Source organism: Megalopta genalis, chromosome 1 (genome assembly GCF_051020955.1).
Source record: "Megalopta genalis isolate 19385.01 chromosome 1, iyMegGena1_principal, whole genome shotgun sequence".
In the NCBI taxonomy this organism is placed as follows: domain Eukaryota; kingdom Metazoa; phylum Arthropoda; class Insecta; order Hymenoptera; family Halictidae; genus Megalopta; species Megalopta genalis.
Window position 1 is genome coordinate 43,030,163 of NC_135013.1, and position 16,474 is coordinate 43,046,636.

The window sequence follows — 16,474 nt, forward strand, 5'->3', positions numbered from 1 at the left end:
GTTTTAAACTTGCAGGAACTTGATACTATCAGATATTACGAACTGTTGCAAATAAGTGTAAAGTAAATTGTTGATTCCGATATCTTGTAGAGGGACTGCCAGTGAAATCGACAAAGGTTCGCTATGGTTCAATGAACACGAGTTTAATATACATACGTGTACTATACAAGGTGTCGAATAATGGGCGGTACAACTAGTCAGGATGCTAGTTTGCATGCGAAAAGAAGTCGAAAAAGTAATAAAACTCTTCTGGTTGAATTTCATTTTAAGAAAATCAGAATATATTACACAATGAACATAAATCATGAACAGACACCGCAGTTAACTAACGAATTTGTAAATTCGGTGTTTCTGAAAACGAGATATAGAGTGAAACTTTGACATGATTTTAGCTCTTCTTTTTAAATGATGCATAAGATGCACAATATTTTATATTTCATATTATTATATATTATTATAATTAATATTAATATAATATATATTATTAGATATTGTTATATATTATTATAATTAATAATAATATAATATATTATTACATATTGTTATATATTATTAGAATTAATAATAATATAATATATATTATATATCATATTTAATATTTAATATTTTATTTTATATTATTAATTTTAGAAACATGGAGGTCGATGTTCTCCAATTAAAACAACATACCTTTCGTAAGCTTATTTCATAGGACATTTCAAGACAAAATCAATAGTCGAGACATTGTGTATTCTTGAAGAAAGCAGGGCAAATCCTGCCGAAAACGGATGTTGACAACAAAAGACCTGCCAGGTGTATCGTCAACCCTCTTTAACCATTTAAAAGTAGCAATGTGTCACACACTCATGACACTTGAGGTCTTGATGTAAGTCACCATTGAAACTTTCGTTTTCGAATGTATCTGTTCCATCGTCTCTTCCGTTTACATAATATCTGGGAAACTACTGGAAACTAGGAAGGTATTTTAACAGTTGTTAAATTTATTTTCGATTACGATATTAAACGATTTTGAAATGCAAAATAATTTCGATAGAGGTTGTAATTGTTTATATAAGGAAAACAAATTATCCTAAAATTATTCAATTCCAATTAAAAATGAAATTTCGGTTCGACGAACAAAACCTCCTCGTAATAATTAATTTTCATTTAACATCTTTTTCGTGACCTCAATAATTTCGAAATATGATTTTGAATGATAATTAATTATTACGAGAAAATTTTATTGGCGGAAATAAAAGTTCATTCGTAACTGAACAATCTGGATAATTATGAGACCTCAATAGTTTCGAAATAAACCTTTAGGTATTTAATTACCTATTTTCTGCCGCTCTTTCTCATTTCTATTTGAATCATCGATTCAATTTTGATTCTTGACCTTCGCTTCGGAAGTTCCGCAAATATTATTGTGCACCAAGAAAGAATAAAGAGTAGTATGTTTGCTTTGGTAGTTTAAAACTGTATTGGAGTTGACATCTATTGAAAATGTACGCTGGAGTATCGTAGGTGCGCTGCGTTACGGTAAAGCAATGTCTATCAATGAATCGACAGTATTACAAATGAATACCCTAGTGAAAGGCCGACGATTTTCTATCGATGAGCAGTGAATGAAGAAAGCGATGCATGTTTGGTTTATCAGTCATGCAAAAATATTTTTCAGATTTGCCGCTCAATGCAATATACTCTATCACAGTCAGGCAGATAATGAATTATTCAATTAAAAAAGTAAAAAAATCTGTTCTAAATAGTTGGTAACGGTTTAGAAGTTACTTATTATTATTTATGTATCCTTATGGCAATATCAGACGCAAAATCAAGTAGAGTTTCTGTTAATGCAAAATACCGAATAATTTATATTAATCTTACCGAATAATTTGATCTAATCTTATCATATCTTACTTGCTTTTTTTTAGAAATTGTATATCTTGCTTTAGAAATTAAAAATCCTTCGACATCATTTCGATGAATATTGTTCAATTTATTTAGTATAGTATAAACAAGATATTTCCACTTCGTACAAGTTTTCTCTGTTTTCTGTAATAATACGTTAATCCGTGAATGACTGATTTTATACGAAAAGGAAAACACTTTTAAAAAAAACAAGTTTATCCTTATTAATAAAGACATTTATTAGTTGATAGATGTGTTTATTAGAGGGCGGTATTCAGCCTCCGTTTTTTACTTATCAAAGATCTCTTTAATCTGTTAATATGTAGCGAGAGTGATTGGTTAACAGCACGTTGAAGTGTGCACGTGTGCGCACACGTGCAGCAACAGACATTATTGAATTGTTTCAGTTCATGTTTTCAATTCATTCGATTTTCTATTACATCAGTTAATAGACCGAAACATTTGTAAAGTTAAAATGAAATATTATTGAATGAAATTATAAATAGGTATTTTTGATGTTATAAAGATCTTTTATTCTCATAAAGCAACAGGTACGTCAGTCAGTTTTAGTGCTCAGTAAGTTTAGTGTTAATGTCGAAGGTTTTTGTATAGGAATCATTGTATCTGTATTGTGCGAGGAAGAAGAAAAGAAAAATATTTGAAAGTTACTTATTATTAATTAAATATTTTAAGTTACTAATTTGCCCTATGCTAATAAGATATTAGTTAATTCATCGATCTGTGCAATCTATCAACTTTTGTAAAAATTCAATTTGTGTCACCCATTCACCATATATTCCACAAAAATGTGAAACAGCAAAACAAGTCTACAGCCAACGAGGATAACGAAGAAGATAATGAACTACAACGTGAACCTAATAACGATATCCAAGATGATGATACAAAAGCAGAATGTGGGATTATTCAGATTCATAATAGATCAATTTGACTCTTGCATAAAAGATTTTTACCTATAAAAGATTTTTTAAGTAATCCCCTTCGGTCTTAATCTTCTTGATTGTATCTATAAGAGGATATGATTTTAGCTAATAGTGTTTTTTTTATCATGCTATAAAACCTGTTACTGAGTTATTAGCAGCATACGCATTATTGTGCATACTAGCAATACATACAGAGTGTAAATTGGCAAAAGTTATAAAAAAATTATATTTTAATTATTTTAAAGTTATATTATATTTATTTCATTACCATTATATGTGTTTAAATCTATTGACTCTTTGTAATCTTTATTACACAAAATAAAAGAATTATATAATTAGAATTTAATTTAACACAACGAATAAACAAATCAATTTGTAGTTAATCATTTTTAAATTCCGTTCGTAACCTTCAAACTCATTTTTCTGAAACAGCATAATGGTCGCTTACACACCTTTGCTTTCGACTGCCTCATTTCAAGTCGTAATGTATGTACGGTAGCCGACAAATAAATGCCTGCTAAATAAATACCCTTTAGGAACGCTTCTTATTCACACGCAACATTTCCATGCATGGGCGGATCGTTCGTGCGATCTCAGCGAGAATGTAGACCTCGTCTGCGTGTGTCAATAGTAAAAAATTAAGTAGCCGAATCTCGAAAGCGAGTGGTTAATTGTTGTTTGCTGTACAATCATTTTGGAGTGAGAGAACAAAAACAAACATTTGAGTAAGTAGAGATTAATAATACAAATACCGTCTCAGACATGTGATTTATTCATAGAATTTACATATTATATTTTTAGTTTTTCATTAGTAATGTACGTACTAATTATTGTATAAAGGTTTTCCCATGAGTAAAATAACAAAATTGCTACCGTGTAATCGTTATCGACGTAATAAACTGTAACGAAATATACAAATAGGGAAACAGTTCCAGATTATTATTGTTATAAATAAACTTTGCAGATAAGTATATATTATTAATCAAGATAAGAATAAATTGCATCCAAATTATTGGTTCTTTGCTTTTACCAATTTGACAAGTAAATAAATTAAAAAAGCGAAATATTTATATATAATTTTCATTGATTTGAATCTTTTTATTAGCTTGTTCTACAATGTACATTGTTTCCTTAACGATAAAAGAAGACAATGATAATGCATTGTAACACTTAGATGTTATATAGAAAAATATGTACAGAGATGAATATTTAAAACTAAAAGATAACAAAAATTCTCTTTGACATTTGAACATTTCTAAATATAATTTTATTCATCAGAAATCCATTTACAATCGCGGATAAATATATGTGGACATCTTTCGAAACAGAATCACTGTTTTAAAATTGGACCAAACGAATTGAATTTTTTTGAAATGTTAGGAGGTCTAGTTGTGAACAAAGGAGGACAATGCGTAAACAAAGTTCTGCAAATATATCAATTGGATGGAATGATAAATAAGTTGACGAACTTTTCAGCATACATATAAGTTACCGAGACCTAAAAAATGCATTGTTTAATTTTCGTTTTATACTCAGATGCAAAAGTTGAAGAACGTGACTTTTTCCTTTTTGTTTTGTCATTCCACTCAATCACAATTCTTGCAAAAATTTGTTTATGCATTGTCCAGCTCTTCTATCATGTTAAAAAATTCAAATGGTTTGATCCAATTTTAGAAAAGTCATTCCGTTTCAAAAGATGCCCGCATATACATGTGTGTATGTATTTGTCCACGATTGTATGTTGACTGTACGTCACAATTTCGCTTCATTAGCTTCTGTGAGCACTAATTACGTTTGTTATCGACCACACCGTAACAATCAAAGAGTGGACATGCCTCCCAAGGAAACAGAATTGAAATATGTAGAATAGAAAAATCTGGTACACAATTTACTCGGTTCATCGGACGAAAATGAAGAACGCGAAGTAGGTTTAGGTGCCTGCAAGACGAATAGCTGCTATTCGAAACGCACAAGGCAAATGGCGTGTGACTGCTGCACGGCCAAGAAATTGCATGAAAGGTCCGATTGTAGAGCTCGTGAGAATTACGATTTCTCGACGTGCTCGGAAATTCTCACGACCATACACGCACCATTCGTGTGAGACACTTCCTGTGTATGCACGCCGATATTGGAGTGTGCGGGTACGTCGACCCTTTGCGTCGAGCCGGGATTGAAACTTCATTACGAAATCGGTTGAACCTGGTGACCGGTGTCAACCGGTCACCAGCGTTGAAACGAGGTCCCTGAAATTAATCAGCTGCAGTGGGATTCAAACAGTCTGCAGCTTCTATTTTCGGAAATGAACCGCACAAACTATCTGGTTGGTCGATAAGTTTATGCGGGTATTTGTTTTGTATGTGGACACGAAAAAGACTAGTTTACGAGTTGGATGAGAAAAAATCTACTGTTAGATACGAAAGAGACTTTAGCATCGTTTTTTTTCTAGCACCGGCACTTTTTTTATTACGATACATAATTAGATTCTACGATCTTTTATATTTTTATTGACTTATTCATTAGTGCTTTAAATCAGATGTTTAATTAGCAAATACAGGACTATTACAAATACACGTGTCCGATATTAGTTATTATAATTAGATTCTAAATTTTTACTGAACAATATTCAAGCGAATTATAAATTATTTGTAGATGTTCTGTAATGTTGATTGTTGTAGTCTCAAAACCAGGAATTAAAAAGGTGCAAAAAAATAATTGTTTCAAAGTGTTACATGGACGGCTCGGAAGCCAATCAGTGTAAGTCCATTATTCTTAAAATTTAAATAAATGAAGATTTTTATCGAAAGCAAATTTTTATTATAAGATGACATACACATGAATTTAACTAGAAGAGAAACGAAAGAAAAATGTCGATGTCTTTTTTTAGAAAAAACAATCCCTTCTGAACAATTTTGTTCTGTTATCTATTATTTATTTATGAAGAAATTGACTATATTGCCGAGCGATCCTATGATAAAATTGTGTTCGCACTGCGTATCTCATTTTCAGTGAAAAGCGGACTTCGACTGATTGGCTTCTGCACTGTCGATTGACTGAAGCGGTTATGGAAAACAGAAGAAATACCATAACTGTTATAAATAGACTGCTTATTTTATGCAGTTTTGAGAAACTTAGTATATCAAGTGTGAAACACTGGGGTCATTTAAAGAATTTAAAACTGGTACGTTTCCAATTCATTAAAATCAAGATTTACAGCGAAACCATTTAAGGAATTTGAAACTAGTGTATTGTTTTCAATTTATAACAATCAGAATTTATAGTTGTAAGAGTTGGAAGCGAAATAGTTATATTTTCGTACAAATGTTCGGACACAATGCCATTAATCAATTAATCAATATTATCAAACCAGTTGACACTCGTTCCTTCACTCTTCCCATTCAGATCATCCATCAAGCATGCACATAATTGCATATTAGAAACTTCACTATTACACCGTTAAGTCTTTGCACGCGAAGGTATTTTGCTTGAGACATTTCTTCCGACCATGAACATTTCTATTTTTTCTCGACTTTTATTCTCTTTTTACACATAAAGTTCTACAAACTTCAATTTTTAGGTGTCTTTTTAAATGGAAAGAAATTTAGTAACGTAAAAATTGTTTTAAATTACAACATGGTAAATTTGATTGGTGTCTCAGAGTCGTTACCCAAGTGGAAATGGTTAATAGACTTAATAGAGAAAACATTTATTTTGTATGTAAATCCGCAGTCTAGTTGTAAGGTACATCGTTCCTTAAAAACGAAAACAAAAATTGATTAAACCGATAAAAGTAAGAACCGACATATCGTATGACAATACATGTAGACTGCAGATGCATTTGTGAAATGCGCAGATTTTTAAAATGTAATAGAACATATAAATTAACAAGGTCTACTGGCATTTTTATTTTACTTTTTCAATAAGTAATCTCTTAGTTCCCTTTTAGTTTCTTCAATTCTCGTTATTATAAAACAACGAACGCAAATGAGAATTTGCATAAAAATTCGCAGTCTGCTTATAATTATTATATAAAGTTGACGAATTGATAACATGTTTTGTGCGCCAATATTGATCAATGAACTCTTCGTAAAAATATATTTAGATCAAATAGAAATATTAACTATGACAATGATAAAATAACAATGTAAAGTGCAAATATTGAAAGATATGTAGAAAAGTGCATAACAAATAAACTATAAAAATAGTGAAACGAGTCATTATCTTTTTTCTTATCAGAAAAAGACTTCAACTGAGAGGAAACATTTCCCAATACATAAAATACGATCCAATTAAATACGGAACACGCATTTCGGCTGATTCAGCGTATTGCGGCAGTTATGTATTGTACAATTCCTATTTTTTACGAGGTCAAACAGGTTCTCAACAAATTACGTCATCTCAAGCTAAGCATGAAATAAAAGATACGGCAAAACGTTCGAAGTTTTTATATTTTCTTCAAATAGGTAAAAATGGATAGGTTTGAAGAACAATTTCGAGAAGACAACGCAGAAGATGTTGTAGAATTTACGAAACTTGAAAGAATTGATCTTGGATTGGATGAGTACACTGCCATATCGTCGAAGAATGCGAGTTAAGCGAATCGACATAAAAAATGAGAACTTTATTATTTTACTATAATCATTTTACTTTAATGCTATCTAAGTATATTGTTGTACTATATTTCTTCAGATAATATGTAAATTATTGAATATCAAATATAACATCACACAATATCACATATAACATCATATAACATCACATAATATCAAATATTGTTAAAAAAAGATACCGTCCTCTGTAGACCACTATTTTATGCAATGAGTATAATTAGAACCTCGTTTTACGCATGAAAGGAATATCAAATTTCATGACAAATTCATAACAAATTAATTTGTATACCTAATATTTCCATTTATTTATAGAAACGTCTAAATGTTCATCTGCGATCATGTGCGATCGTAGACACAGTTTTAAATACTTGAAAAAGTATTCTGAAAATGCTTCAAAATTGTGCAAATAGGCCGACGATTTTAATGCCTAATTGCAATTGTTTCCCAGAAGGAAGCAAAAAGTTACTGAATAGTTTTTAATAATTCTTAAATCGCAAATACGCAACGGTTTATATAATTGTAAAAGCGCAGAGTAATTGTAATTTTACTATTTACTGCAGTTAAATAAATAAGTGTAGATGTCAGCGTAAGTATACCTATAATGTACTCTTATAATGTACTACTAATTAATGGAGTGCGGATCGTTGTGCATAATAAAAATTGTCCGTATCGATCGCAGAATGCAGCAGCTACGCAAACATTTATTTCACATCTCAATAATGTTGATGAGTTGAACATAATACCGCAGTACTTTTAAATTGTTTTCAATGTTTCTCGTTTAAGTTAACTTATTTATGTCACGAATGCACGAAATCGCAGTCCAATAATTAATTCTAGATTCAGCAATAGGACCTAGCCAGAAATCCGGCTGATGAGCCTACAATTCACGTGGGATCCATTTAATCCTCCGAAATTACACGGGCACAAAATCAATTTTACGCTGCTGAGAAGCGATTTCTGCTCGAGCAAGTATATCACCGATTCATCTCGACCTTTCACTTAAGCGGAACCTCTTGCTTTCTTATAGCTAATCCAGCTGCATCCCGTCATAATTACGGCCGTCTTTCAGCGGGCATAATTGACTCGTCATTCAACGTAACGCAAACCCGATATACACCAGTTTTGGCCTGTATGCACACAACACATTGAGCCACGATGCGGCATTGGGCTTTCAAGCTGCTTGACACCGCTGTCATTAAACAAAGAATCTCGAGCTATTATCGAGGAAGGTTACTGCTTTGTCATTGGGGCACGATGAAAGTTACCGCTGCCCCACGTGCCGGTTCAACGCACTTAATTGAAGCGATTAAAAGGCATCCTCGGTTCACCATGGATTCGTTCGTTAATCATTGGAGGAAGTCGTGGGTGTGCTCGCAAGGAAGGAACGTATAATCATTGTTGGGGATGAAGGCTTCCATCAACTCTGCCGACCCGGAAGCCGATCCGAACAGATACTGGATACGCTGATTTCTAATCTCGGATTAGCCAGCAATGTCCGCGTGAAACGACTTTATTCCGCAGTTCTTCTTGAGAAAGCCAACGTTCATATTGGCTTGTCTCAGCAGTTCATGCGGTTTACCGTTTCCATTTTATTTAACACTGTTTCTATCGATTTTTTGTGTGTACACCTATTTTTACCAAATTAATTTTGTAATTTTTATGGAAAAAGTTGAACAATTAATGAAGGAAAAGCCTGATTGAACTTATGAAGTAACTAAAAATTAAAATTTTACAAGGTGTCCTCTGTGTGATCTCGTTGGTAGAAATAGTGTCAAATTAAAATCTTAAAAGCTGTCTCTTGAACCCTTTGGTGAAAATAGTGTTAAGCATCTGTGTACGAATTATTTTGGGATATTCAAATTTCCAGACATCTTTTGTATTGATTCTCAAGTTTCTTTCACTGGATTACGAACTGTGTTTTCTCCTCTAATTTAGTTGAACATTCAGAACGTGGTTGATCTTTAAAATCGAAATTTCTTTCACGAAATCGATCAAATCATTTTCTGCTCGTACAGGACGATAAAACATTTCCTCCGTAAATAGTATTTTTTATTATATTTTTTTCAATTAGAGGTATTGAACATTTGACACTTCTTTCCCCTGGTTCATCGAGTATAGAATCAGTTATGTGAAATGTTAGGTCTATGCAAAAACTTTAGTCTTTTCATTTATATACGATATTACGTATTGCAAACTGATAATTAAGTTGCTGACTTAGACGCACTCACGGTAAACAAACAGTTGCCCGAAAGGGTGGAAATTTATAACCACTGTATATTGTATAATCATTACACGCGAACGATTACAAAAAAGAGTAAAACTTTCACATTCTCCGAATGCTGGAAGTAAAAGTAAAAGAGTAATTATGAAGACATTCCGATAGAAACAAACTAATTTCTGTAAAAAGCTCTCACTTCTTAACTTTTTTATCTTAGCTTATAACAATAATTTTATAAAATCGGTTAATCCAGAATCAAGCTACAGGCGTTGAAAGATTTTAAACACTGCAGATTTCTTATAGTTTTCGGTCGAAGGTGTCAACAAACATGACAAAATTGCAGTTCTTGCGATCTTTAATTTGTTGTAACTCATAACAACGTCAACCGATTTCGATCAAATTTTCAACGTGCATGTAAGTTACCGAGATCTACGAAATACATTTTTAAAATTTTTGTTATGGGTTCAGATAAAAAAGATAAAAATGAAAGATTTTTACTTTTTTTGTCATTCCAAATAAGAGCAAAATTCAGAGAAAGCATTTCAGTTATTGTCTAGTGGATTAGCCCCTCTATCATTAAAAAAAATTCAAATCATTTAGTCCAGTCCGAAAAAAGTTTTTGCGTTTTAAAAGGTACTCGAAAACTTTTGTCAGCTACTGTATAACGAAAGAATGAAAATATATTCGTTTGCCTGATTCAATTAGAATTTATTAAATTATCATTTATTAATTATGTTTATTTATTAATCAATTTATTAATTATAATTTATCAATTTATTTTTTTGTAAAAAATAACTAATAATACATTTTTACAAATTAAATTGATTAAATTGATTATTTTTTTACAAAAAATAAATTGATGTTCGTGTATTCATGCGATATGCAAGAAGTTTGATAAATATGTATCGTAGTTTCATAAAAAGTAAAGTTAGTAAAGAATTAAAGTGTTTCGAACTCGGAACTGATAAAAGTGATATCAAGCTTTTACGATTATGTTCCTCTAATTGAATAATAAATAAGCTGTGTATTTAATGATTGTATCATTGACATAACTGCTGAAAAATTTCATATTGAAAATACATCTGTACAGTTGTAAGATTTCTCGTATGTTAAAATGTAGGATATAAAATCCGTTAATATACGTGGAAACTATTTATTTCCATAAGATAACTATAAATACTGAATTCTAATATTTAGAAATTGATAAATAGAAATGTCTGCAGTAATTAAAACCTATTTCCAATTATAAAATATTTGTGACTCACCAATGACACTGATCGTTGTTGAAGCTTGAAACCCAAATCTTCCTTGTCGTCGCCGCAGTCGGTCGTATAGAATAGTACACTTTTCTTCGATCCCCTAAAATGAGCTCTCTTTAATACGTTTTTGTGAAAGAGAAATCACGACAGCTGCATTTCCTCGTTTTAGAGTGGCGCGCATCGCGATTGTGCGCCGGTGAATCGCAATCTGTTCCGTCGTGCAGTAACAATCTGCTTAGTCATAGATTCAGGATTTCGTTACAGTTCGGTACATAATCATCGTAGACATTTTCTGTATACATATGTAACGATGCAGAACTCTATCAACGACATTTTCATTCGTAAATACGAATTACAAGAGTATTTTTGAGTAATATACATAAAGAAGCAAACAATAATTTTTCTTATTATACAAAATTGGTTCTTTTAAAAATGTAGCGTCTCGAAATAAAATAAAAATGCTTCTGATTAAGTATTCATTTTTAACTGATTAATTTAATTTTAACATTAATTTTTTAGCTGTACTGTACACCTCCGCCCATGAGAATATATTGTGTTATTTAAGAAGAAAAAGAAACATTCGTATACTAGAGTTCGTTTCAGAATTGATATTACAAGAAAATAAATACCTATCCATCACGGATCGCAAATAAACATACACATATTGAATTTTACGTTAATAATGGTTTACCCATATACATATACGATGTATTAAGAGTCATTGTTTCAACTAACTGTGTCATAATAAGACTACTAAACTACATTGAAATAATAAAAGTCACATATTAACAAATCGAAGTATAAGAAGAGCATATGAAAGTGGATGTAAACATTTCAACCATACATTTTTGGAACATTATTCTTTATAAATACACTCACACGATTTATGGTACACGAGGACATGGTACGAAAACGATGTTCCACAATAGGTAGACGCTAATACTTGACTATTTTATTAGTATTATTTTGCATTCATATTAAATAAATATTTCAAATATGAATAAATATAAATAAATATTTCATTACGTTATCCAGAAACATCAATATATCGAACATTAGTTTAAACATTCAACACTAACACTTATGAGTTGTAATAAAATTGATGATAATCAATATATTCTTTGTGAAAAGTATTCCCTAATAGGTACTTTTACCTTACATGGTATCGACTCGTCTTTCCTAAATCCAATAGAATGTCCTCATACTTCTATACGGGGGTGTACAGAATATTTATATTTGCGTCCACTATAATTATTGTAAAATGCATACGCTAGATGAAGTGAAGTAACAAGAGCTCTATTTAGAGCGTGGAGGTCGATTGAAAAACGAAGAAACAGCTAGAAATTAATTGCTAGTAATGCCCGTGATTGGAAGTTTCTTTTTCGATTTCTTCTCTTCAATTACGAGCGATAAATCAGTGGACAGTGCGCGGACTTCTCTCCACGCCCTCCTGCTCGCGAGCAATTAAACCGGCGCTGTCCCTAGAAGGATCCCCTTACCCAGCTTGTCTCTTTCTCTAACGTGCCATATTGTGCTTGTGTAAACCGGGTGCACGTATAACATTAACCCGCATTCCTCTTCTACTATACCAACGGGAAAGACACAGGGGGATGCGCCGGAAGGCCCGCCGTTTACGTTCGACAGCACCGAATTAAATGGAAACATATAATATCGGTACGGTAGCATAGACTATGTTGATGATAATCACACCTAAGTGCCTTCCCATTCCGGTTGAATGACTGATGTACAGCGAACGCAGACGAATCGGTGTAGCAACGGCTCTCGTTCATAGCGGCGACATTGCAACCTACGTTAATTCACTCGCTAACATCTGAAATAGAACAATAAAATAGCAATTAGTATGGAACAGATTTGTACAAGTTTTATTTGACATGAAAATAAGAAATAACTATTATAGTGGTATTTAATCTATAGTTGATTGCAGAATTGTGCAGTATTACAATTGAATCACTCAAGATATTGTAATAACAAAATAATTCAATTTCATTATAATTCGATCACATCGTAATTCATAATTCAGATCCCCATTCAATTAAATTATAATGTAATACGTAATTGTGCAATTGGACTAATTTATAAAATATTAAAGAAATAAATTACATTAATTACAAATTATGATCTAATTGAATTAAAATTATGAATTACGATATAATTTAATTAAAATTACGAATTAAGATACAATAAATTAACAGGTAATATATTATTGAAGAAAATACGCAGAAGAGACCGAAAATGAGTATATTACATAACAACGTAATTATCTTTCTACTTGCACAAGAGGATTACAGATGAAATTAATATTGGTCCTCAAAGATTAGATCTCGGAGTATTTGATATACATATCATAAAGTGATAAACATACCAGCATTTCTTGACTAAATTGCTTTAAACATAATTATTGCGTAACCGATTATTTCATGCGTAATAACTAGACTGTGAAATTTTAAACATTTATTAGTTACTGTCAACTGATTAAAATGATTGAAGAAGGCAATAGATTTCTACGTAGCTCGTGTATCTTGCAATTAATACAATATATTCATTTTGCATAAAAATTCACACATTTTGCAAAAATCCTTATTTATAATCTACACTCGCGGAGTCAAGGTTTTCTCAAAGCTGATACAATTAGTCTAACATCTAAATGTAAAATACTTCACGTACACGTTAACATATTTGCAAAACTCATTTTCTACGTAGTATTTAAAATTGCAATATCTAAAATATTAATAGAATGTACTATTTTACATGTACGAATGTAATTGTTTCATTGAGTATAAGTATGAGATTTTTTTAGAGAAAAAAAAATAATGGTTCCGGCCGGGATCGAACTGGCGACCTTCTGCGTGTAAAGCAGACGTGATAACCGCTACACCACGGAACCCCGATAGAGAACTTTGTTTTAATTTGAAAATTCTCGAGTTTAGATAAAAGTGTAATATATACGATAATCGTTGAAAATGTGGAACTAGTTAGAGAAACTTTATAATAGTTTATTATCAGTTGTCTGCTATTATGTGTGCTATATGTCTGCTATTTATGCTATATGTAATACGATTTTATTTTATACTAATATTTTGAATATTATAATAAAATATTTTATTTTTATGAGAAATGTATGGCGTGATTTTGCCAACAGAAATATAATAATATTTTATAGAATCATTTGTTAAGTATTTCATACATTTTTTAGATTTTTATCTTTTCTAAACTTTGTCTGTTACGTCAAGCACTTCAAAAATTTTATGAAATTAAAGTATTTTACTTAATCGAATTAAAAGTTAAGTTGTACAATATTCAACGTCTTTACGGTTTGTGTATTTTAAGAAGATTACGGAGATATGATAGATTAGCGTACGAATTAATTTTTAAATCTGAGCAAGTAATTCTGTCAGTTACATATACATAGTCGACGTGACAATCAAAGTGTTATTATCTTTTTCTTATTTTATCTAAATAATATTGTTTTGGAGCCATAAATTCCATAATATCTGTCGTGAATATTATATGCAATTTCTGTACTTTATTACCCTAACTATGAAATATTTATTATTACTCAATATTAAATCATATTTTTCCAGTGGTTTCAGCTCACGAAATAGCTCATTTTTCAGCAATTTGAAACATAGATTGTATGTGGAAGTAACAGCTATGTACTACGTTTATTTATCAGACTCCAAGAATGCATTAACTGCTGGATTAGCATAATGGGTTAAAACAGTCACGCGAAGAATTCAGGTTTAAATACCAGTTCAGGTATATGTTCACACGATCCTTCTTCTACGAGCTTCAGAAATGAGATCACCTTCCGGTTTTATGTTTTGTTTTCGTGTTACGAGAATTCGAGGTTTCATACCTAGTCGAGGATGATTACACGCAACAGGTTGATTGTATAATACAGACCGTTTTGGAATTGTTGGCAGCAGATTAATAAAATTGTCCGAAACAACGACAAAGATTTTAATAATCATGATATATAATAACAATCGCGACAAATAATTTACGTCCAAGACACCGATTTTCTCAATTATAACTTAGCTGTTTTGTATTTGTTAACTCAGCATTCGAAATAATTAATATTTCTAGAGATTATAATACATATCTACAACATGAACGACCATTTTTTTCTCTTTTTCAACTTTCTTTGCGTCTACGATACACTTTATAAATTCTATGTTAAAACTATCGATATTTCAGTAACATAGATTATAAAATAATGCTTTAAATTATTCAACCTAACGATTGTAAATTTTTCTCATTTTGTTGTTATAAGAAGAATTAGTATGTTCACTTTGATATTAACATTTTTTTTTTATATTAACGAGTTTTACCATTTCATTCGCGTTTGTTGTTAATGACAAAATTTTCTATATTAAATATTACTGAACAATTTCTTTAGACGTACATAAAATAAAAATAATCTTTTGAGATCTTATATCAAAGAATTTTAGAAGCACGTATTTACATCCTAGACAACTTTTTATTATTAAATACGGAAAACTAGTTTCACGATATCATAGATTATATGTATTTTATACTTGAAATTGCTTTATAAGCGATTTCGTCAATTATCACAAAACTTGAAATAGTTCATGACTATTATATACATAAAAGTACTATAAGAGGAAAACAGTGAAAAGTTCTGACTTAAATTCTCTAAGAAGTTAAAATACCTATAAAATTAGAGGTTGATATGTGTAATTGTTATCCTTACGGCAACATTATAAAATTTTGTGAATTCAATTAATCTTCATATTAAGGTGTTTATATTATGATTAGACTGCCAATTTTATGCATTTATAATATAATAAAAATGACGAATGAATATATGAAACCGTGAATACATTAGAAAAAGTTAAGAATATTCCTACATTCTTTTCAATTTATTAGAATCGTTAAGGAAATAGATACATTTCTATTTAACTTAAATTTAAGATAATTTGTTTAGAATTTTGTATAAAGATTTGCAATATAATCATAATATATGTACATTTATATAAAAATATTATAGTTGGTGAAAGTGCATAAAAATTTTAAAAATTATATTTTGCTTAGAAATTTCTATTGAGTGAAAAAATTTGAAAAACTTTGATAAATGGAATACATCGATCTACAACAATTAAGATTATCTGAAATGTAAATGCGGTATAGGTGAAGTGCTGATGCACATAATATTATGTATGCGTATCTCACAGAAATAAATTGGTATACAAGTTTAATGTTACTTGTGAAATATGAATACGACTGGTTTCGTCCATTTATAACGATATAATTGAAGAAACGTGTCCAGGAATAAATAATGAATGCAAGAATATCTGTAATGTATTAACTCATGTTTTCCAGCTAATACATTAATTGGACACACTGATAAACAATTTATCATGCGTATAGTCGAGAGGAGAAAATTAAATGAACAGGTAGTAGAAATGGGTATCAATTACATTTTATCGAATTAGAAGTTGCAATCAGATTCCACGAAAAGCACTCCGACAGGATCATTGATTTTCTGCCAAATTGAACCATTCTAAATTTTTGCTAGGT

The 16,474-nt window shown here is 30.8% G+C and overlaps 1 protein-coding gene and 1 non-coding gene across 4 annotated transcripts in view; both read right to left on the minus strand.

Moving 5' to 3' along the window:
* The window catches only part of sprt (PDZ domain-containing protein sprite), a 112,691-nt gene that overhangs the window by 51,680 nt on the left and 44,537 nt on the right, over positions 1 to 16,474 (minus strand). The window contains exons 2-3 of one of the 3 annotated variants that reach the window (XM_033473226.2): positions 12,623 to 12,743; positions 10,919 to 11,012 (exon numbers count right to left, since the gene is read on the minus strand). In XM_033473226.2, coding sequence (XP_033329117.2) covers positions 10,919 to 11,012; positions 12,623 to 12,702 — 174 coding nt within the window. In that variant the 5' untranslated portion in view covers positions 12,703 to 12,743. Of the gene's footprint in view, positions 1 to 10,918; positions 11,013 to 12,411; positions 12,581 to 12,620; positions 12,744 to 16,474 lie in introns of those variants that run through there. The other 2 variants (XM_033473315.2, XM_033473399.2) reach the window with 2 other exon arrangements.
* TRNAV-UAC (transfer RNA valine (anticodon UAC)) lies at positions 13,745 to 13,817 on the minus strand. The gene has a single exon. It is a non-coding gene; the product is annotated as a tRNA-Val (tRNA).